The sequence below is a fragment of the Mobula birostris genome, chromosome 16, assembly GCF_030028105.1.
Source record: "Mobula birostris isolate sMobBir1 chromosome 16, sMobBir1.hap1, whole genome shotgun sequence".
NCBI classification, from domain to species: Eukaryota; Metazoa; Chordata; class Chondrichthyes; order Myliobatiformes; family Myliobatidae; genus Mobula; species Mobula birostris.
Window position 1 is genome coordinate 61,886,617 of NC_092385.1, and position 25,390 is coordinate 61,912,006.

Genomic DNA, 25,390 nt, shown 5'->3' on the forward strand with positions numbered 1-25,390 from the left:
TAGCTGCCAGTAACTAGTGGTGTGCCCGAGGGGTTAGTGCTAGGACTGCTTCTTTTCACATTATATGTCAATGATTTGGATGAAGTAATTGATGCCAAGTTTGCAGAAGATATGAATAAGGTGAAGGGGCAGGTAGTGTTGAGGAATCTGGGTGTCTGCAGAAGGAATTGCACAGATTGGGGGAAATGGGTAAAGATATGGCAGATAGAATATAGTGTAGGGAAGTGTATGGTCATGCACTTTGCCAGAAGGAATAAAGGCATTGACTCTTTTCTAAATGGGGAGAATATTCAAAAATCAGAGGTGCAAAGAGACTTAGGAGTTCACATGCAGGATTCCCTAAAGGTTAACTTGCAGGTGGAAAGAAAGGCAAATGCAATGTGAGCATTCATTTCAAAAGGACTAGAATATAAAAGCAAGGATGTAAGGCGTTGGTCATAGAGCAGAGTATTGACAACTGTTTTGGGCCCGTTTATCTACCAAAAGATGTGCTGGCATTGGAGAGGGTCCAGAGGAGGATCATGAGAATGATCCCAGGAATGGAAGAGCTAACACATGAGGACCATTGGATGGTTATGGGTCTGTACTCACTGGAGTTTAGCAAGGTGGGGGGGGGGGGGAGAAGAGATCTCATTGAAACCTATCAAATATTGAAAGACATATATAGAATGGATGTGGAGAGAATGTTTCCTATAGTAGGGGTGTCTAGGACCAGAGGGCATACCCTCAGAATTGAGTGACGCCCATGTAAAACAGATGATAAAAAATTTCTTTAGTCAGAGGATGATAAATCTCTGCAATTCATGCCACAGACTGCTGTGTAGGCCAAGTCATTGCACACATTTCAGGAGAATGATAGGTTCTTGATTAATCAGGGCATCAAAGGTTATAGGAAGAAGACACAAGAATGGGGTTGATACAGATAATAAATCAGCTGTGGTGGAATGGTGGAGCAGACTAGATGGGCCAAACCAAATCAAAATCAAATCAAGTTTAATTATCATCCAAACCATACATAGATACAGCTAAACGAGACAGTGTTCCTCTGGGACCAAGGTGCAAAACATTCAAAATAGTGAGTAACACGATTTAAAATAGCGAGTAACACGATTCAAAATAGCAAGCAAAGAAGCACATTCACTCAGGAAAAAAAACATAAAGACCTAGTTCTGCTCGTGTCTTACGATGTTATGGCCTAACTTGAGCCTTGCTCAAAAATGAGCTTCAGTGCAGTTTAAAAAGAAACGAAGGCAACTAGGGTAAGAGTTGGCTAAAGCTGACTGAGAAAAAATACATTAAAAGTTAGATAAGCTGCAACAGGCATTTAAGAATCCTCAGCTACAATCCACCGAAATAAAGACTCCATGAGGAGAATCCATCCATAACTGAAGAAACAAAGCTTGCAACATATTGAATATTAGTGGTAGGACTGAAGAATGGAAAAATGCTAGGCTCCTACAAATGATCAAAAATAATAAACGGAGAAATTAGATCATGAGAGTAAGAATAAATGCAAAATACTGACAACAGTTTCTAAGAGTATATAAAGAATAGTTATTGGTCCCTTGAAGTATGAGGCTAGAGTTAATGGGAAATACTCTACAAATTTCTACAAGAGGAAAGTGGTGGGTGGCACCGTGGTACAGCTAAAAGAGCTTCTGCTTCACAGCACCAGAGACCTGGCTCAATCTTGACCTCAAGTACTCCCCATGTAAAATTTGCACAAGCTCTCATGACCATGTAGATTTTCTTTGGGTGCTCCACTTTCTTCCCTCACCCCAAAAACATGCCAGTTTGCAGGTTAAAGTTAATTAGTCACTGTAAATTATCCCTAGTGTGTAGATGAACAGTAAAATCAGAATCTAATTGAGAGGGGGCAGGAGTGAGTTTACAGGACTAATGCAAGATTGGCGTGGTTGGTTGGTAATCAGTGTGGAACTGATTGGCTAAAGGACCTGTTTCCATGCTTTATCCATCTCTACAAATAAATTAATGAAACTAAAAATAGACAAGTCCCCTGGACCTGATGATTTGTATACAAGATTGTTAAAGGGATTGGCTGCAGAGATAATAAGACCATAAGACATAGGAGCACAACTAAGCCATCCAACCCATCGAATCTACTCTGCAATTCCATTAAGACTGATTTATTAACCCTCTCAACCCCAATCTCCTGCATTCTTGCTGCAACTTTTGACACCCTGACTGATCAAGAACTTATCAACCTCTACTTTAAATATACTCTAACTTGGCCTCCACAATAAATTCCACAGATTCTGGCTAAAGAAACTCCTCATCTGTTCTAAATGGATGCCCCTTTAGTCTGAGGCTGTGCCCTAAAGTCCTATACTCATTCAATATAAGGAACATCCTCCCAACATCCACTCTATCCGAACCTTTCGGTATTCTATAGGTTTCAATGAGATTTCCCCCCCACCCCCATTCTTTATCCAGCGAATTAAGGCCCAGTGCTATCTAATGCTTCTTATACATTAACCCTCTCATTCCCTGAATCATTCTCGTGAACCTCCTCTGAACTCTCTCCAATGCCAGCACATCTTTTCTCAGATAAGGGGCTCAAAACTGCACTCAATACTCCAAGTGCAGTCTGACCCATGCCTTATAAAGCCTCAGTATTACATCCTTGTTCTTGCATTCTAGTCCTCTTGAAATGACTGCTAACGTTGCATTTGCCTTCCTTACCACCCACTCAATCTGCAAATTGACCTTGAGGGAAGCCTGCACAATTACTCACAAGTCCCTTTGCACCTCTGATTTTTAAATTTTCTCCATTTAGAAAATAGTCTACGCCTTTATTTCTTCTACTAAAGTGCATGGCCATACACTTCCCTATACAATATTCCATCTGCCACTTCTTTGCCAATTCCTCCAATCTGTCTGTCCTTCAGCAGACTCCCTGCTTCCTCAACCCTATTTGCTCCTCCATTTTCCTTTGTATCATCTGCAACTTGGCCCCAAAACCATCAATTCTGTCATCCAAACATCTCCTATACTCCGTGAAAAAAGGCAATCTCAACACAGACCGCTGCAGAACACCACTAGACAATAGACAATAGGTGCAGGAGTAGGCCATTCAACCCTTTGAGCCAGCACCACCATTCACTGTGATCATGGCTGATCATCCACAATCAGTACCCTTTTCCTGCCTTCTTCCCATATCCCTTCACTCCGCTATCTTTAAAAGCTCTATCTAACTCTTTCTTGAAAGAATCCAGAGAATAGGCCTCCACTGCCTTCTGAGGCAGAGCATTCCACAGAACCACAACCCTCTGTGTGAAAAAGTTTTTCCTCAGCTCCGTTCCAAATTGTCTACCCCTTATTCTTAAACTGTGGCCTCTAGTTCTGGACTCCCCCAACATCGGGAACATGTTTCCTGCCTCTAGCGTGTCTCATCCCTTAATAATCTTATATGTTTCAATCAGATCCCCTCTCATCCTTCTAAATTCCAGTGTATACAACCCCAGTTGTTCCAATCTTTCAACATATGACAGTCCCGTCATCCCTGGAATTAACCTCGTGAACGTACGCAGCACTCCCTCAATATCCTTCCTCAAATTTGGAGACCAAAACTGTACACAATACTCCAGGTGTGGTCTCCCCAGGGCCCTGCACAACTGCAGAAGGACCTCTTTGCTCCTATACTCAACTCTCCTTGTTATGAAGGCCAACATGCCATTAGCTTTCTTCACGACCTGCTGTACTTGCATGCTTACTTTCAGTGACTGATAAACAAGGACACCTAGATCTCGTTGTACTTCCCCTTTTCCTAACTTGACACCATTCAGAAAGTAATCTGCCTTCCTGTTCTTGCCACCAAAGTGGATAACCTCACATTTATCCACATTAAACTGCACCTGCTATGCATCTGCCCACTCACCTAACCTGTCCAAGTCACCCTGCATTCTCATAACATCCTCCTTACATTTCACACTGCCACCCAGCTTTGTGTCATCTGCAAATTTGTTAATGTTACTTTTAATCCCTTCATCTAAATCATTAATGTATATTGTAAATAGCTGTGGTCCCAGCACCGAGCCTTGCGGTACCCCACTAGTCACCGCCTGCCATTCTGAAAGGGACCCGTTAATCCCTACTCTTTGTTTCCTGTCTGCCAACCAATTTTCTATCCATGTCAGTACCCTACCCCCAATACCATGTGCTCTAATTTTGCCCACTAATCTCTTACGTAGGACCTTATCAAAGGATTTCTGAAAGTCCAGGTACACTACATCTACTGGCTTTCCTTTGTCCATTTTCATAGTTACATTCTCAAAAAATTCCAGAAGATTAGTCAAAGCATGATTTCCCCTTCGTAAATCCATGCTGACTCGACCTATCCTGCCACTGCTATCCAAATATGCCGCTATTTCATCTTTTATAATTGATTCCAGCATCTTCCCCACCACTGATGTCCGACTAACTGGTCTATAATTGCCTGTTTTCTCCCTTCCTCCTTTCTTAAAGTGGGATAACATTAGCTACCCTCCAATCCGCAGGAACTGATCCTGAAACTATAGAACATTGGAAAATGATTACCAATGCGCCCACGATTTCTACAGCCACCTTCTTAAGTACCCTGGGATGCAGACCATCAGGCCCTTGGGATTTAAACACAAGTCCCATCAGTTTACCCAACACCATTTTCTGCCTGATGTGAATTTCCTTCAGTTCCTCTGTTACCCTAGGTCCTCTGGCCACTATTACATCTGGGAGATTGTTTGTGTCTTCCCTAGTGAAGACAGATCCAAAGTACCTGTTCAGCTCGTCTGCCATTTCCTTGTTCCCCAAAATAATTTCACCCGTTTCTGTCTTCAAGGGCCCAACATTGGTCTTAACTAATTTTTTCCTCTTCACATACCTAAAGAAGCTTTTACTATCTTCCTTTATATTCTTGGCTAGCTTACCTTCGTACCTCATTTTTCCCCCTGTATTACCTTTTTAGTTATCTTCTGTTGCTCCTTAAAAGTCTCCCAGCCCTCTGGCTTCCCACTCATCCTTGCTATGTTATACTTCCTCTCCCTTATTTTTATACTGTCCTTGACTTCCCTTGTCATCCACGGTCGCCCCTTACTCCCCTTAGAATCTTTCTTCCTCTTTGGAATGAACTGATCCTGCACCTTCTGTATTATTCCCAGAAATACCTGCCATTGTTGTTCCACTGTCATCCCTGCTAGGGTATCTTTCCAGTCAACTTTGGCCATAGTCCCCTTTGTTCAACTGTAATACTGACAGTTCCAATCTTCCCTTCTCCCTCTCAAATTGTAGATTAAAACTTATCATATTATGGTTACTACCTCATAATGGCTCCCTTACCTCGAGTTCCCTTATCAAATCTGGCTCATTACACAACACTAAATCCAGAATTGCCTTTTCCCTGGTAGGCTCTAATACAAGCTGCTCTAAGAATCTATCTCTGAGGCATTCCACAAACTCCCTTTCTTGGGGTCCAGTACCAACCTGATTTTCCCAGTCTATCTGCATATTGAAATCCCCCATAGACCTGGGCAGCCAACCAGAAAAGTCCCCTTTTATTTCCATTCTGTCTTCTACCAGTCAGTCAATCTTCTGTCAGTTCTAGTATCTTTCCTGTAATAGCATGGGCTCTTATCTTGTGAAACGGCCTTATGTGCAGCACCTTATCAAAGTTGAGAAACTCTTACAGACCATTATGATAATTTGTGTGAGAAGTAATGACCAGAGAATCCATTATAGTGTTATTCACTAAAGGTTCCCAAGCATTGATCATAAGTGATTCTTGCTTTCGTTACTGTCTGTAAATGATTCCTAAATCTTTATTTAATACACAATATTTACTAAAGGCTTTCTAAAGTTCAAATACACACATCCACTTGCTCCAAATCTATACTGCTCGTTACAACCTCAAATAAGTCCTGGTCAGATCTCTAAGCCTGAACTTTCAGAAGGTTGATACATCACGCATTTAAATAACCAAATATGATAAGGTTTACATAATAGAGATACTCAAATGCAGCCTGGATCCAGCTGCTCTCTTGGCATACTTCCACATCCCTTAGTCAGTTCACTGCTCAACTCTGGATTAATGGTATTTAATCTAGGACAGGCTTTTGAGAATCCAAGCTCTTCCCAACATCCATTGCATAAATACAACGGGATACTGAAATTGACACTATTAATCCTGCTGTCACCTTTTTGCATTGCCTCATGACAAACTTACTCTGTGATCTGACTGAGACCAGAAGCACAACCTATGAATACATAACAAGTACAGGTCTGGCCTTAGATTAGTTTTAGAGCTTATTTTGGAGCACTCTGAGCAAAGCTTTTGATGGAGTTTGGGCTCTTGATATGATCACTAACACAATCCAAAAGTAGCATACTCAAACATCCTGAAACCACTCCACCTACCTCTCTGCGCTGTCAGAATTGTCTATCTGGATCAGATGTTCATTGCTACTAGCTGACCGATAAAGGCTTCTCCGTGAATGTTTCCTGCGAGGTTGTTCTCTCTCTTGAACTTCTTCCTGCTCCAAATTTTCACTTTCCATGTATGGGTATGCGACTAAGTTAATGTAACCATCACGACCTCCTTCGAAACACACAGAAACAACACCTAGACAGGAAGAACATTGGAAAACTTGCAAATTTGCTTTAAGTGAATTTTGTTTCTTAATTTTCTTGAGAAACTCATTGAAAATTAAGTACATGCATGTATTTGCAACATCAGATGGTCCTTGCATTACTAAAGCACAAAATAGTGATCTCAAATCTGAAACTTAAAAATTGCTATAAAACACTTGGGTCAATCAGCACCTGTAAAGAGAAAAATTTCACATCATACAAGTGATAAAGTTGATTCTGATTCAAATTGGGCAGTTGCTATAAACCTATATTAATAACAGGTTATTTGATTTATTATCTATAGACGCGTCCTAATTGCTCTAAAGACAGTAGCTATCTGACTTCCTGAACCATTGGCAAGGATTGTTGTTCCTTTTTGCGCCTTGTGGCGCTTCGGGCGGCACTTTTGCTATTTCTGTAGCATTTGACAGTTTTTTTTGTAGGCAGCAGAGTTCCTAGCTTAACGCACAACCCAGCACGGATGGAAAGCGTGCAAGGAGCCAGCCACATTCGAACCCAGAACCACTCATCTCAAAGTCTGGTACTGATGCCACAACAGCACCGGCCGGCTAAATATAGTCAAGCATTGCCAAGCTTTTAATCTAGTGACAATTAGGAATTCACAATAGATTTCAAATTAAGATTGTATAAATCTTAGAGGAAGTTAGAGGAGATTCTGTGCAGATCAATGTCAAAATATGTTTGGTGAATAACTTGTCTGCATGGTGTGTTTGCCACTAGCTGTAGATAAGGCTGGGTGGAGTGGAGGAAATGAAAGCTCGGAATGGTGCATGGGGTGGCAATCAAACTGGCTGCTTTGCTTGGATGACTTTGAGATTCCTTGCTGTTGGAGCTGCAATCTTCCAGGCAAATAAATCATGCTATTATTCTAAGTAGTGTTTTGAAATGGAAAGACTTCAAGGAAATTAAGACATGACACAGCATTATAGTAGTTATGATGGCGGGCTAATGATGACTTTTCAGTGAGGGCACTGAACAGTTTTGCTTTTGAATGTCAAGGAGACATGTTTACTCTCTGCTATCGGATATTGCAAGGCAATTGTGTGGCATGAACCACCTGACATTTTCTGATAATGCCTCTATGCAGTCATGGGCAGCTGCATGATCTGAAGAGTTACAGTTATTATCAATCTCATGCATAAAGAGAGCTATTAATACCACAGTTTATACAAGGCTTTAGCATTCACAGGCAGAGTCTGGACTGGAAAGGTCACAGTTTTATCGGTCTCAGTTCATCCACCTAACTCCCAGAATCATTCATCAACAGCACAGTAATGTCAACAACTAGTTCAGGTGGGAGGGAGGGGGGAAGGGTATAAACAACTGATAACATCATGTGATGTTGATTCTTTCCACTATTTTTATTCTGTCTTGAAGCTCTGCAGTCAGTAATGAATTACGAAACCAGGAAGGAAATTAAGAGGCTAGAACTTGGCACGAATTCTGCAAAGCTGTGCTAATCGGAATTTTCACCATACTGACTGATATAATAAATACGCAGCATATTGCTCTAGATAAGATCAATACCTTTTGTACTACACATTCGCATATGTGAACAGCAGCCTCCTTGAATTGCTTTGATTCCTATGGTAAACTAGTACTATATGCTTATTAAGGAAGATTGCTACAGGATTTTGCCATGATGAAAGAACTTCCTAAGTTAGGATATAGTATCGTGTGGAGATGACAAAAATCAATTGCAGATGCTGCAATCTAGAACAAAAACAGAACTCTACAGAAACTTGACAAGCGAAATAGCACCTGCATATTGACATTCCTGGCTCTAACTCTGCATCAGGATCAGATGCAGGGCCTCAACTTGAAACAGCAGCTAAAATTTTTGCTTCCATAGCTGTTGCTTGACTTAAGTTCTTCCAGCATTCTACTTTTGTACCATTTGGAAATACTCACATTTCCATTAGGTAACGTCCTCCTTTTGTTGGAAGTGGCTCAACTGCAATGCATTTTTGGAAAAAGGATGTTATGCAGTACATTTTAGAAAAGGTACATAGAACAGCCAGTGAGATAGCACAGAAAATGTTGTTAATGGCTTGCCAATCAAGCAGGTTACTTCATCCCCATGATGAGCACATTCACAAGCATCATTGGAGCTGCACTCTTCCAGGTAAGTGGAGAGTATTCAATCACATTTTCTCTGATCTCATTTTTCTAGACTTGGGATATTCAAGATTGTTTAATGTCATTTCCTGTACACAAGTGCAAAGAACAAAATAATTGTTACTCCGAATCCAATGCAGCACAAAACAAAAACACAATATAGAACACAATTAAAAACAATACATACATATAATATATAAACATACACACCCACACATACATACATATATATATATATATATATATATATACACACACACACACACACACAAAGATAGCTTACATACACAGATTGATTGTACGTACAGTAGGTAGAGGAGTGTCTGTGCACAAGGTAACTGACAGGAAATGATAAAGTAGTGGTGGTTGAGGTATGGAGGGGTGAGTTGTGGGTAGAGATGTTGATCAGCCTTGCTGCCTGGGGAAATTAACTATTTTTGAGTCTGGTGGTTCTGGCATGGATGCTATGTAGCCCCTTCCTTGATGGGAATGGGAGGAACAGTTCATAAGCAGGATAGATGGGATCCTTCATAATGTTACTGACCCTTTTCCAGCACCTTTCTGTATACATGCCCCTGATAGCGTGTAGGATGGTGCCAGTGATAAGCTGGACAGTTTCAATTTCTTGCACATTCATGTGCCTTTCTAAGAGACTCGTGAATACCTCTATCATATTTGTCTCCACCACCACTCTACGCAACAAATTCCAAGTTTAATAAAAATTGCCCTGCACATTTCTGTTGTCTTACTCTCTCTTTCTCTCTCACCTTAAATGCATGTCATCTGCTATAAAACATTTCAACTTTGGGAAAAAGATAGCAGCCATCTACCCCATCTATGCTTATCATAATCATAACTGTCAGCTGTTGTCTCAGCCTCCACCACGCCAGAGAAAACCCAAGTAGTACATACCATTTAATCTAGGCAGCATCCTGGTAAACCATTTCTGCATCCTTCCAAAATTTTCACATTCTTCCTATAACGGGACAATCAAAACCTCCACATTCTTCCTATAACAGATGCATCCTAGAGAGTTTTATACAGGTGAAACATCACATCCTAACTCTCTACTTTCAGGGAGCTATGGACTTGGACCCCAAGATTGCTCGGTACAGCAACATTTTTAACAGTCTGCCATTAATAGTGTACTATCCCTTTACATTTGTTCTGCCAAAATGCAACACCACACGTTTGACCAGATTAAACTCCATCTGCCATTTCTCCACCCATATTTGCAACTGATCTATATCCTGCTTTTTTTTGGCAGTCTTCTGTGCTATCCACAACACCACCGATCTTCATATTATCTGTAAACTTACTGATCACCCACTTACATTTTCATCCAGGTCATTTATATTTATCACGAACAGCTGAGGTTCTTGTACAGATCTCTGGGAACAAGACTAGTCACAAATATCTAGCCAGAATAAGTCCCATCTTTTAAGAGGAAGTCAACTCTGCACCACAACGGCCAATTCACCTTACATCACCTTAAAAAAAATCTTAATCTTCTGGATGAACCTACCTCAAGGTAGACCCAATCTACCTTCATCACTTGCTAGAAATAATCAATCAAGTTAGTAAGACACAACTTGCCCTGCACAAAGCCATGCTGTCTGTCCATCCTGGATAGACCTAACAAATTCTGCTCTCTAAACCTCTTGCATTGAGGACTGAGCCTGCATGGGGAAATTTGAAGTCACCCCTACAGTAACCCTGTTGTTACTACACCTATCCCTAACCTGCCTGCATACTTCAATATCCTGGAGGCTATTGCGGGATCTGTAGTATAATCACAGAATTATTATACCTTTCTTATTTTTGAGTTCTTAGTGGATGAGCCAGCCCCCATAATGTCCCCCCTAAGTGCAGACATGCTATTGTCCCCGATTAACAGCACAACTCTCCTCTACCCCATCCCCCTTACCTCCACTAACATTTCCAAACCATCAAAACACTAGAATTCTTGTCCCTCTTTCACCAAGTCTTTGTTATGGTCACAACATAATAGTACCATACACCGACATAAGTTCCAAGTTCATCCTTACCCATAATACTCTTACTAATATATACACACTTCACCTGTCCATCCTATTGTGTCTATTGTCTTGTTCCTACATGTTTCAACTGATCATGATATCTACCTTCCTTTCAACCCCTCCACTTTCCTGACCTGGTGCTGCCCCTGCCAAACTAGTTTAAACCCTCCTGCACATCCACTTGATGCTTCCTTCTACATCATATTGAAATATGGACTGCCCTTGAACTACTGCTGTGACCCTTAACTTGTGCTAGGTAAAACTCCAGTCAATGGTGTGCTTCTGACCCCCATTTCCAAATGATCTGTTCCACAATTGACGTACTGCCAAATGTTGCCTTGATGTCACAGAAGGTCACCCTCACATTGATTGGGCAATTCTGCTCTTAATACATTAACAAGGGCATCTTCAAAGTCTTTGCCTTCATTTGCCAGGCTTGAGTGCCTGACTCCTCAGGCATTTATTCATCATCTACCTGCAAGGACGAAATTGCAAAGCACAATAATTTCCCTCCACTTTTGAAAGCCTTTTTAAATGTGTCTTCATTAGACCCTACCAACATGGCTTTCATGTGAAGGATCTTGGCCAGAAATATCGACCTTTTACCCTTTTCCACAGATGCTGCCTGGCCTGCTGAATTCCTCCAGCATTTTGTGTGCGTTGCTTGGACCTCTACATTAACCTTAACAAACAGAGGAAGAATTCATCCTAAGCACCTCAGTGCCAAGGCTGAGAAGGAATCCAACCCTCTGGCAGTCTGTTTTTGGCAAAGGCTCTTGACAAAATTATTGGAATGTCGCTGTGTCATGATGAGCCCATTTCATCAGATGTAAAGCACAGGACAACATGGCAACACACTAAGGCCAAGCACAGGAAGCTGCTGGATCATTTGTGCAAGATAACCATCAGCAAGAGGGATTTATTAGAAAGGACCAATAAAAATAATTCGTGCAAGTGGAGCAGTCAGTCTTGAAGCAGCCTTTCCTTTGAGTGTGCCAGTCTTAAGAGTGGCTTTGGCTATCAGGCCTGGGGGAGGTAAATTGTCTTGTAAGTTACTCTCGCTCTCTCTCTGTATTTATTTGTTCATAGGTCACAGTAGTGTAGTGTGAATGGTTGCAAGGGCAGTGTTTTATACTGTGTGGGGGATGTGGGAAGTCTAGGAGACCTCCAGTCTCCCAGATAAACACATCTGTACCAGGTGCACTGAGCTATAGCTCCTGAGAGAATGTATCACTGAATTGGCGCTGCAGCTCAGTGACCTTTGACTCTTTCGGGAGAATGAGGTGGTGAAAGACTGGAGCTACAGGGAGGTAGTCCCCCCTAGATTGCAGGGGACAGGTAATTGAGTGACTGTCAAGAGGAGGAAAGGAATTGCACAGCCAGTGCAGAGTACACCTGTGGCTGTTCCCCTCAATAATAAATATATAACTTCAGACACTGTTGAGGGGCATGACCTACCAGGAGGATCCACAATAAATCTCTGGCACTGAGTCTGGTGCTGTGGCTCAGGACAGCAGAGAAGTGAAGAGGACTGCAGTGTTGATAGGAGATTCCCTAGTTAGAGGAACAGAGAGCATCTGTGGGTGCGACAGAGACACCCGAATGGTATGTAGCCTACCTGGTTCCTGGATCAGGGATGTCTCAGATCCATGGCATTCTCAAGGGTGAGGGTGAGCAAGAAGTCTTGGTGCATATTAGCACCAAGGGCATACATAGGTAGACAAGGTAAGGAGGTTCTGAAGAGAGATCTGAGGGAGGTAGGTAGAGAGCCAAGAAACAGGACCTCCAGAATAGTAATCTCTGGATTGCTGCCTGTGCCACGTGCCAGTGAGGGTAGGAATAGAATGATTTGGCAGGTGAATGCATGGCTGAGGACCTAGTACAGGGGTACAGATTTATGGATCATTGGGGTCTCTTCTGGGGAAGGTACAACTTGCACAAAAGATACAGATTAGACAAGAGGGGGTTCCAATATCCTTGGTTAGAGTTATTGGGGGGGGGGTGTTAAACTAATTTGGCAGAGGAATGGGAACTGAAGAGCTACAGCTGAAGAGGTAGCTGCTTTACAAACAGGGACAGTGTGCAGTAAGAGGCGGCTTTTGAAAGGGCAAAACTGCAGTCAACAAGATGAGTTCCAACATAAAAGGTAGACAAAATCGAAAAGGATGAATACAAGACTGAATGTGTGCAGTATATGGAATAAGGTAGATGAGCTTGCAGCACTGTTAGAGATTGGCATGTATGATGTTGTAGGCATCACTGAATCATGGCTGAAAGAAAATTATAGCTGGGAGCTTAATGTCCAAGGATACACATTGTATCAAAAGGACAGGCAGGAAGGCAGAGGGAATGGCTTTGCTCTGTTGGTAAAAAATGAAATCAAATCATTAGAAAGAGGTGAGATAGTCAGAAGGTGTTGAATCATTGAGGATGGAGCTAAGGAACTGCAAAGGTAAAAAGATGCTGATGGGAGTTGTATAGAGACTCCCAAACAGTAGTAAGGATGTGGTCGACAAATTACAACAGAGGATAGAAAATGCATATCTAAAGGGCAATGTTATGATTGTCATGGGGGATTTTAATGTGCAGATAGATTGGGAAAATAATGATGGTGCTGGATTACAAGCAGGGGAATTTCTAGAGTGCCTACAGGATGGCTTTTTAGAGCAGCTCATGGTTGAGCCAACTAAGGGACCAACTATTCTGGATTGGGCGTTGTGCAATAAACCTGATAGATTAGAGAACTTAAGGTAAAAGAATGCTTGGGGTAAATGATCATAACATGATCTAATTCACCCTGAAATTTGAGAAGAAGCTAAAGTCAGTGGATAAGGGAACTACAGAGCTATGTTAGAGGAGTTGGCCAGAATTGATTGGAAAAGAACACTGGCAGGGATGACAGCAGGGCAGCAATGGTTGGAATTTCTGGAAGAAATTCAGAAGGCAAAGGATATAAACATCCTAAAGAGGAAGATGTTTCTAAAGGAAAGATGACACAACAGTGGCAAACAAGAAAATTCCAAGCCAACATAAAAGACAAAGAAAGGGGAAATAATAGAGCAAAAATTATTGGGAAGTTAGAGGATTGGGAAGCTATTAAAAACCAACAGTAGACAATTTAAAAAGTCATTAAGGTAAAGATGCAATGTGAAAGCCGGCCAATAATATTAAAGATACCAAAAGTTTCTTCAGATAAAATGTAAAAGAGGCGAGAGTGGATATCAGACCATTGAAAACAATGTTGGAGAAGTAGTAATGAGGAACAAGGAAACGGCAGATGAATTGAATAAGTATTTTATGTCGGGCTTCACTGTGGACGACATTAGCAGTTTGGTGGAAGCTCCAGGTGTAAAGGGTCACGAGGTGTGTGAAGTTACCATTACTAAAGAGAAGGTTCTTGGGAAGGTGGAAGGTCTGAAGGTAGATAAATCACCAGGACCAGATGGTGTACATCCCAGGGTTCTGAAGGAGTTGGCTGAAGAGAGGGTGGGGTATTAGTAATGATCCTTCAAGAATCACTAGATTCTGGTATGGTACCAAAAGACTTGAAAATTGCTCATTTTACTCCTCTCCAAGAAGGGAGAGAGGCAGAAGAAAGGAAGCCGTAGGCTAGTTAGTTTGACCTCAGTGGTTGGGAAGATGTTGGAGTCTATTATTAAAGGATGAGGTCTCAGAGTACTTGGAGGCACGAGATAAAACAGGTCATAGTCCGCATAGTTTCTCCAAGGGAAAATCTTTCCTCACAAATCTGTTGGAATTCTTTGAAGAAATAACAAACAGGATAGACAAGGAGAATCAGTCCATGCTCTGTACTTGGGTTTTCAGAAAGCCTTTGACAAGGTGTCACACATGAGGCTGTTTCACAGGAGGCAAAAAGTGGGAATAAAGGCAGCATTTTCTGGTTAGCTGCCAGAGACTAGTGGTGTTCCACAGGGGTCTATGCTGGGAATGTTTCTTCTTACACAATACATCAATGATTTGGATGATGAAATCTATGGCTTTGTGGCCAAATTTGCAGACAATATGAAGATAGGCTAAGGAGCAGGTAGTTTTAAGTAAAAAAGACTACAGAAGGACTTAGATGGAACACTGTGTCAGTAAGTATCTGGTCATGCTCTTTGGTAGAAGAAATAAAAGGGTTGACAATTATCTAAATGGTGAGAAAATACAAAAAAACAGAGACACACAGGGACTCAGGAGTCCTTGTGCAGGATTCCCTAAAGGTTAATTTGCAGGTTGAGTCTGTGGTGAGGAAAGCAAATGCAATGTTAGCATTCATTTCAGGAGGACCAGAATATAAAAGGATATAATTGTGAGAATTTATAAAGCAATAACGATGCCTCACTTAGAGTATTGAGAGCAGTTTTAGGCCCCTTGTCTTAGAAAGGGCGTGCTGAAACTGGAGAGGGTTCAAAAGAGATTCATGAAAATGATTCCAGGATTAAATGGCTTGTCATAAAAAGAGCATTTGATGTCTCTTGGATTGCATTCACTAGAACTCAGAAGGAAGAGGGGTGACCTAATTGAAACCTATCAAATTATAGAACAGATGTGGAAAGGATGTTTTCTATGGTGGGAGAGTTTAAGACCAAAAGACACAGCCTCAGAATAGAGGGGCATCCTTTTAGTACAGAAATGAGCAGGAATTTCTTTAGCAAGAGAGTGGAGAATCTGTGGAATTCTTTGCCACAGGCAGCTCTGGAGGCCAAGTCTGTATGTATATATAAGGCAGAGGTCGATAGATTCTTGAATGGTCAGAGCATGAAGGGAAATGGGGAGAAACCGGGAAATGGGGGCTCACAGAAAAATTGGATCAGCCATGATGAAATGGCAGAGCAGACTTGATGGGCCAAATAGCCTAATTCTGCTCCTATATTTTGTGGTCTAATGACGCAAGGTGTGCACGTCATACCATCAGGATGAGGTCATTTCCAGACTGAACGCTGACTACACAATCATTACCATCAACCAAGTCCAAAAACATCAGAAACAATGCAGCAAATAGTTCAACGTCAAAGTTCTTGAAGACCCCACAAAAACAGCTCTTCTCAGACAGCACCTCACAGACTCCTTCCCAATTAAGAGCCAACAGGTGCAGCAAGTACTTCTCAGCATTGAAGATTCTATTAATTCTGTCAAGATCACCAACTCCATTTGCAAAAATGCAGCTTCAAACCTGCACGGAACTTCTGCTGTGCTTCACTATTGGCTGTAGACACTCTTCCATGTAGTACTCTCCAGCTCTTCTATGGACAAACTGCCTCCTGTTTGAGCCAAAAATTTCAAATTTTGACTCTTTAGTCCAGAGCACTTATTGCCATTGTTCAGCACCCCAGTCCTCATTTTTGTTTGTAGGTGAGTCACTTGGCTTTGATGCCACCTTAGAGTAATGGCTTTTTCGCAACAACTCTTCCATGACTTCAACTGTAGAGAAGTGCACTTGAGTGCAATGGTTTCTGTGAGTTTAGAGCTGATAGCAGTGCTAGACATCTTCCAATTTAGAAGAAAAATATCTCTTGTCTGTTGCAACACACAAAATGCTTGAGGGACTCAGGCCAGGCAGCATCTATCAAAAAGAGTACAGTCGACGCTTAGGGCAGAGACCCTATGGCAGTCCCAGAACTGAAATGGCTAACATGAGGGGGGATAGTTTTAAGATACTTGGAAGTAGGTACAGGGCGGGATGTCAGGGGCAAGTTTTTCCACAGAGTGGTGGGTGCATAGAATGCACTGCTGGCAACAGTGGTGGAAGCAGATACAATAAGGTCTCTTAAGAGACTCTTAGATAAGTACATGGAACTTAGAAAAATAGAGGGCTATGTGGTAGGGAAATTCTAGGTAGTTTTTAAGAGTAGGTTACATGGTCGACACAACATTGTGGGCTGAAGGGCCTGTAATATGCTGTAGATTTCTATGTTCTATGCATTAATATGTGAGGCCCAGGATAGATCCTCAGATGCTGACACCAGGAACCTAAAACCACTCACCCTTTCCACTTCTGATTCCTCGATGAGAACTGGTGTGTGTTCCCTTGACTTCCTCTTCCTGAGGTCCACAATTAATTCTCTGGTCTTACTGATGTTGCGTGGAAGGTTGTAGCTGTGACACCACTCAACTAGCTAATCTATCTTGCTCCTGTATGCCTCCTCGCTATCATCTGAAATTCTGCCAATAATAGTTGTGCCATCAGCTAGTATATAGACGGTATTTGAGCTGTGCCTAGCCACATAATCATGGGTGTAGAGGGAGTAGAGCATAGAGCAGTAAGCTGAGCACGCATCCTTAAGATGCACCAGTGTTGATTGTCAGCGAAGAGGAAATGTAATTTCCGATCCATACAGACTTTGAGGAAGTCAAAAATCCAGTTGCAGAGGGAGCTACAGAAGCCCAGGTTCTGGAGCTTGTTGATTAGAACTGAGAGGGTACGATTCTGAACTCATCTGGTCTGATGAGAATGATGTAAAGAATACTTATATCTGTATGTACCTGGCAGCAAGGAAGGCAAATGCAATGTTAGCATTCATTTCAAGACAACGAGAACATAAAAGCAAGGATGTAATTCTGAGCTAAGGCACTGGTCAAACCACACCTGGAGTACTGATAGTAGTTTTGGCCTCTTATCCAAGAAATTATCTGGTGCATTGGAGGGTCTAGAGGAGGTTCACAAGAATGATCCTGGGAATAAAGGGTTAACATATGAAGAGCTTTTGAGGCCTCTGGCCTTGTACTCACTGGAGTTTAGAAGAATGAAGGGGGTGGGATCTCATCGAAAACTAGCAAATATTGAAAGGCCTGGATAGGGTGGATTTGGAGAGGTTTCCTTTTGTGGGGGGGGGGAACAGCACAGGACTAGAAGGAACAGCCTCAGAATACAAGGACGTACCTTTAGAAAGAGAGGAAGAATTTGTTTAACCAGAGGGAGGGAAATCTGTGGAATTCATTACCACAGGTGTTGAGACCATGTCAATGGGTATATTTGAAGGGGAGGTTGATTTGTCAGAGAGTCAAACATTATGAGAAGGCAGGAAAATGGGGTTGGGGGAAATAAATCAGCCCTGATGGAATGGCAAAGCAGACTTGATGGGCTGAAAGACTTAACTCTGCTCCTATGTCTTGCGGTTTTACTGAGACAGACATCAAAGCATTATCAACTCCTTCACCGAAGCACAGATAAACGTCCAACCTGCTCTTGCTGCATCACACTGAGCAATAAGGGCTCACAGCAAACATCTGGAAAACATGCATCTCAGGACCATCTTAGGAGCCAACTCTCAGCAGAGGCAAATATTGACGGCGAAATTTACCAGGACCTTCAATTGGGATTGAGGAGGACTATGAACGCCTCATTGAAATACAAAACCCAAGTAGCAGTGAGTCTGTCCTCCCACATGCTTCAGAGACTAAGATAACTTACTGCAGACAAGGCTCTGGAAAAAATACAAATTCCACTGCTCCAAAACCTTTCTAATCCAATGAAAGGATTGGGTGTGTTGGCTTGAGAGAAGAAGCTGACATTGGTTGTCCTTCCACAAACAAGAGAAAATCTGCAGATGCTGCAAATCCAAGCAACACACATAAAATGCTGGAGGAAGCATTTATAGTCGACGAGTCCAATGAAGGGTCTCAGCCCAAAATGTCAACTGTAGTCTTTTCACTGGATACTGCCCGGCATGTTCAGAGGTTGCATAATTTGCATGCCTGACTCCAGATCCCTGAAGCAGACACTTCATTCCAAGCTGTCATGGTGGACACGGATGATGAATTAACAATATACTCAACACTCTTTTTAAGTACAATTTCCACTGACTCCTGGGAACCTCTCCCGCATGACCACTCAAATTAAACAATTTGCACACAGGAGCACACAGAAGTCATCATATGAAGCATCATCAGTTTCTATCTCAGAAACTCAACAACATCATTCCCATAGTAGCCTCAAATTCCTGCAGAGCCCAGATGCTAGACACCCTTAATCTTTGGGGGACTGGGGGAGGTGATAGCACAAGAGGAGATAAAAATGAGTTTTGACTTTCCCACTTTAACTCTTGAGAAATTGAGAATAGGGACAACCCCTGCCCTCAGGGAGAATCAATGTTACAAACGTCTCCATATGGCTGAGTAACTAGCATAAAATGTTCTTAAAATAACATTACTAAATCCATCAAGCTTTCAAATTAAATATAGCCTGTCTTATTTTAGTATTAGACTGTGAAACAGATATCAGAACCCAGGGAAGACTACTGTTTGACTGCAGTAGCACCATCACCACTTTGGAAATTATCTCATTTGTATTAAGCTGCATCTACATAGGGACATTGAGAACATGTTGCAGCTCACTCAGTTTTACTTAACCTGCTAATCGCCAGTCCAGTGTACTGTCATTTAGTAGATGCTCCAATGAAGTGTGTGAAAACACATGTTGACTAACATGTAAATTGAATATAAACAGAGAATGCTGGAAGCACTCAGTAAGTCAAGCAGTTGCTGTGGAAACTTAACATTTCAGGTTGAAGGTGCATTCCCAATATTTTCTGTTTCTATTTCAGATTGTAGCGCCTGCAGATACTGGATTTTGATGCAAAGCTAATGCAAATTTATCCTTACTCGCTCTTCCTTCAGTTAGTCCTGACAAAGGGTCTTGGCCTGAAACGTCGACTGCACCTCTTCCTAGAGATGCTGCCTGGCCTGCTGCGTTCACGAGCAACTCTTATGTGTGTTGCAAATTTATCCTTGAGTGTTTTATGAGTTATGCAAATTGTTGCTGGACTGACTCTTAGTTGCAATAATAAGAGCACTTTATTTTGCAGGAAAGATACTAGCACATATGGAAGATTAGCTGTCTGACTGGAGGCAAAGAGTAGGAATAAAGGGGCAATTTCTGGTTGGCTGCAGGTGACAAGTGGTGTCCCAGAGGGGTTGGTTTTAGGATTGCTTCTTTTCACATTATACATTAATGATCTGGATGAATGAATCGATAGGTTTATGGTCAACTTTGCAGATAATACAAAAATAGGAGGAGGGGCAGTTATTGTCGAGGAAGCCTTAAATATACCCAATGACTTTGGCTTCACAGCTGCCTGTGGCAAAGAATTCCACAGATTCACTACTCTCTAGCTAAAGAAATTCCTCCTCAACTCCGTTCTAAAAGGACACTCCTGTATTCAGAAGCTGCATCCTCTGGTCTTAGACTCTCTCACCATAGGAGACATCCTTTCCCCATTTACTTTCTCAAAGCCTTTCACCATTCATTAGGTTTCAATCAAATCATCCCTCATTCTTCTGAATTCCAGTGAATTCAAGCTCAGAGCCATCAAGTGCTCTTCATTTGACAAGCCATTCAATCCTGGAATAATTTTCATGAACCTCCTTTGAACCCACTCCAGTTTCAGCACATCCTTTCTAAGATAAGGGGCCCAAAACTGCTCACAATCCTCCAAGTGAGGCCTCACCGGTGCTTTATAAAGTCTCAACATTATATTCTTGCTTTTATATTCTACTTCTCTTAAAATGAATGCTAACATTGTACTTGCCTTCTTCACCACCTACTCAACCTGCAAATTAACCTTTTGGGAATCCTGCACAAGGAATCCCAAGTCTCTTTGAGCCTCAGTTTTATGTATTGTCTCTCCAGTTTGAAAATAATCAACCCTTTAATTTTTTCTACCAAAGTGCATGTCAGACACTTCTTGACACTGCATTCCATCTGTCACTTCTTTGCCCATTCTCCTAATCTGTCTAATTCCTTTTGTACTCACTCCACTTCTTTAAAACTACCTGCCCCTCCACTTATCTTCATGTTGTCTACAAATTTGACCACAAAGCCATCAATTCCATCATCCAAATCATTGACATATAACATAAAAAGAATTGCTTCCAACACTTTCCAGTCACCAGAAGCCAACCAGAAAAGGCTCCTTTCATTCCCACTCTTTGCCTCCTGCCAAACAGCCACTGTTTTATCCATGCTAGAATCTTTCCTGTAATATTATGTGCTTGGGGCTTGTTAAGCAGCCTCACTCATGTGTGGCACCTTGTCAAAGGCCTTCTGAAGATCCAAGTACACAATTTCCACCGATTCTCCTTTGTCTATCTTGCTTGCTATTTCTTAATAGAATTCCAATAGATTTGTCAGAGAAGATTTTCCCTCGAGGAAAACATGTTGACTACAACCTTTTTATTATGTGCCTCCAAGTACTGAGACCTCATCCTTAATAATCGACTCCAACATCTTCCCAAACACTGAGGTCAGACTAACTGGCCTATAGTTTCCTTTCTTCCGCCTCTCTCTCTTCTTGAAGGGTGGAGTGACATTTGCAATTTTCCAGTCTTCCAGAACCATTCCAGAATCTAGTGATTCTTGAAAAATCATTACTGATGCCTCCACGATCTCTTCAGCCACCTCTTTCAGAACCCTGGGGTGTACACCATCTGGTCCAGATGACTTATCTACCTTCCGACCTTTCAGTTTTCCAAGAACCTTCTCTCTAGTTCTGGTAACTTCACACACTTCATGACCCATGACATGTGGAACTTCCACCATATCCTGCACAGTGAAAACAGATGCAGAATACTTACTCAGTTGGTCCACCACTTCCTTGTCCCCCAATATTTGTTTTCCAGCAGTCCGATATCCACTCTCGCCTCTTTTAAACTTTAAGTATCTGAAGAAACTTTTGGTATCCTCTTTAATATTATTGGCTAGCTTACTTTCACATTCCATCTTGAACTTCTTAATGATTTTTTAAAGTTGTGTTCTGTTGGTTTTTAAAAAGCTTCCAAATGCTCTAACTTCCCACTAATTTTTGCTCTATTATATGTCCTCTTTTTGGCTTTTATGTTGGCTTTGACTTCTCGTTAGCCACTGTTAAGTCATCTTTCCTTTATAATACCACTTCCTCTTTGGATGTATATATCCTGTGCTTTCCGATTACTTCCAGAAACTTCAACTGTTGCTGCTCTGCCATCATCCCTGCCACTGTTCTTTTCCAATCAATTCTGACCAACTACTCTCTCATGCCTCTGCAATTCCCTTACTCCACTGTAATACTGAAACATCTCACTTTAGCTTCTCCTTCTCATATTTCAGGCTGAAATTGATCATATTATAATCACTTACCCCTAAGGATTCTTTTAACTTAAACTCCCTAACCAATTCTGGATCATTGCACAACATCCATTCCAGAATAGCTGGAGATAAATGCAATGTTAGAATTTCAAGAGGACTAGAATATAAAAGCAATGATGTAATGTTAAAGCTTTTTTTGGCATTGGTCAGATCATCTTTGGAGTTTTGTGTGCAGTTTTGGGCCCCTTATCTAAGAAAGAATGTACTGGCATTGGAGAAGGTCCAGAGGACATCCACAAGAATTAGCCCAGGAGTGAAGGGGTTAAAGTATTGTATGAAAAAGTTTTGATTGCTTTGAGCCTGTATACACTGGAGCTTAGAAGAATGGGGGGGGGGGGGCGGGCGCAAAATCTCATTGAAGCCTATCGAATATTTAAAAGCTGAGGTAGAGTTGATGTGGAGATGATGTTTCCTATAGTAGGAAAGTCTAGGATCAGTGGGCACAGCCTCAGAATAGAAGGATGTCCCTTTAGAACAGAGGAACTTCTTTAGCCAGAAGGTGATGAATCTCTGGAATTCATTGCCATAGAAGGCTGATGGTCAAATGATTGGGCAAATTTAGAGCAGAGAATAATAGTTTCTTGATTATTAAGGATATAAAAGATTACAAGAAGACAGGAGAATTGGTCTGAGAGGAATAATAGATCAGCCATGATGGAATGGCACAGCCGACTCAATGGCTTAATTCTGCTAAGTCTTGTAGCCTAATATATCAATATAAAATAATTATCAACACAATGAAATAGTACTAAGCATGCACAAGATTCAAAGGAGTTACAGAAACTGAGTGCAAAAGCCATCACCCAAGTCCAGTAGAAGTAGGAAATAGAGTATACTTTTCCAAATTCAAACTTGTACTTCATTAACTATGATGGACCACTTAGGGGAGTAGAACAAACAGGTGAAAGAAGAAAGAGGGAATAAGTAAGAAGGAGCAGAAAGAAAACAAAGCTAGACAATTATGAAGAGAATGTGGGGATATGGAACATGTTCAGACAGGAACAATTAGTTTAATCACACATCAGAATATTGAGAGCCAAAGGCCTGTTCATATCTGCATTGTCCGATGTTCTATATCATGGTTACAAGAGCTTTCAGTTCAACTCCCTCTGCACCCACCCGACCATCCAGAGAATCACATTCAGTTCAGAAAATAAACTCTATTCTTGGAAGAGGAATGATACTTAGACCGAAATGATAAATAATAAAGCTGCAGATTTGCAAGACTTACCTTGCCTTCTGAAAAAAAATTAGAGAATGAATATATTTGAGATGATTAAGAAGTTTCATAAGGGCAACCAAGAAGGTATCACCCACCCTATATCTCTCAACATAAACCAGGGTTGCTTTCTTACTATTCATTGATTTGAAACATTGCCTGGTTTTCTCCCTCTCTACTCCCTTCCCACATGCACAGTACTTGAGTGTTCCCAGCCATTTGTTTTTGTAGGTGAAAATTTTCCTCTTACGGGAGGACTGAGAACTGGGAACCAAAGCCCTAAATTTAGAGTTGGGTCATTTGATTGCAATATCAAGAACTATCCTCCCTCAGACACAAAACATGGCGTAAATTTGGAAACATCCACAAGTAGATTTTGAGATTGCTAGTCAAATGAAAATTTATGAACTGAAATTTGTTAAGAATTTTGTTAAACATGGGTATTAAAGATTACAGAAACAAGAAGAGTTAAGTGGAGTTAAGATGTGGATCAGTTATGAATTAAATGAATTATGGAGCAGCACTGAGGGACTGATTAACTTCCTTGCGATTGTAAGAACAAATAAATGAAATAAATAATACATTCATTACAAATGTCAGACTGTTAGCACATTTGATATCACTGAGCACAGTACAGACTTAGAATCACCAGGTAGTGTTTTACAATTTTAAAAATGCAGATGCTGGAAATCTGAAATTAAAAAAAATACCTTCACTTGGAAATTGCCCAAGCCAACACCATTCTGACTTGGAAATATATTGCTGTAAATATATATAACAGCCACCATATCAGTGGGTTTTCCCACACCTCAAGGACTGCAGTAATTTAAGGCGGCAACACACCACCACCTTCTCAGGACAGCTTGGGATGTGCAATGAAATACTGGCTCAGCCTGAAAAGCTCATGTCGATTGAATGAATATAAAAAAATCTCATTTAAGTGGGAATTACAAAAGATAACCATTGGTGGATGAAAGGCAAGGACCAGAAGCCTGGGGGGGGGGGGAGGCGGGGGTGCTGAGAACATTGGTGTAGGACATAGATAAAATACAGTCAAGCACACAGTGGTGACTGATAAGCCATTGAATATGCAACCAGAGATAATATTTTCTTACTGGAACAATGGTTGATCAGTTAGCCTCTTAATTATTTAAGCCATTGATCTGATCATAACTGATTGGTCTCTCAGCTCTAACCTACTTTGAATATTTCAATTGATTTTCAGCACCATAGCATTTTGGGTAGAGTTCGAGATTTCTTGAAACATCAAACGAAGTAAGTCTTTTGTCAAATCTACCCCATCAAGATGCTTTGTTCATTCCCTTTAGAGAGCCTCTATCTTTGATGCTTGTGGAACACAAACCCAAGTTCCTGTCATCTTTCTCTACAATACAAATACATTTTGGAGCTTTCAAACCAGCAAATATAGTGAGTCCTGCCACTGTACCAACATCTCAGGCCTGTGGGTCTGCGTTCACCAATTATATACGTACATAGTACCACAAACAGCCATGACCTCTCCATTCCATTCCCTGTGCAATGCATTCTGTGTATTTTGATAAAAGCCTATTCCAGACTATCATGACAACCAAACCTCATCACCTTCTAGACACAGTAATTCAGTAAAAAAAAATCAAGATAGAAACTCAGACGAGGAGCAGCCATTTTCATTAGATACCAGACTGTGTGTCACACCCATAATTCAAAGAATAGCTGATTTTGTGATCAGGAATCCTGATTATGCTGGTATTACTTACTTTAATGGACCAAAGGAGGTTGGATTAATCCATTGCCAGGACACAACACTTCTGATTTCTTTCTCATTTGTTTGGATGCCAAAGATCAAACAAGCACCCAGGAAATATTCAATAAAGCCTCAGAAGCAAGTAAGCTCAGGGAACAGCATTTGAGAAGAGGCAAGTCTGGAGTAGCAGCCAGTTGCCTTGTAAAACATTTAAATGAAACTGATGAGACATTTGAAACTTAGATTGATTTAAATGAAGTAAAAATCAACAAACTACAAGAATTAAAAATTGTGAAACACTAAAAAATTATGCAAGTTAGTAACATCAATGTAAAAATGACTTAAAACTCTGAAACCTAATTGCCAGGAATCCCAAACACAGTTTTTCCACCCTACAAGTAAACACCATTGCTAGGTGCCATGTGGCTCTTAGTTGTGGGACCTACTTATCTGACTTCTCAATAAAAGCCTACAAAAAGTAGTGGATACAGCCCAGTCTGTCA

General features: G+C 41.2%; 1 protein-coding gene across 3 annotated transcripts in view; it reads right to left on the reverse strand.

The window, feature by feature from the left end:
- Window positions 1-25,390, reverse strand: part of ip6k1 (inositol hexakisphosphate kinase 1) — a 109,796-nt gene that overhangs the window by 37,999 nt on the left and 46,407 nt on the right. For 2 of the 3 annotated variants that reach the window (XM_072280729.1, XM_072280730.1), the window contains one exon: window positions 6,409-6,613. The exons of the other annotated variant lie outside the window; for it this stretch is intronic. In XM_072280729.1, the coding sequence (XP_072136830.1) occupies window positions 6,409-6,613 (205 nt within the window). The remainder of the gene's footprint in view (window positions 1-6,408; window positions 6,614-25,390) is intronic. 3 annotated transcript variants of the gene reach the window in all.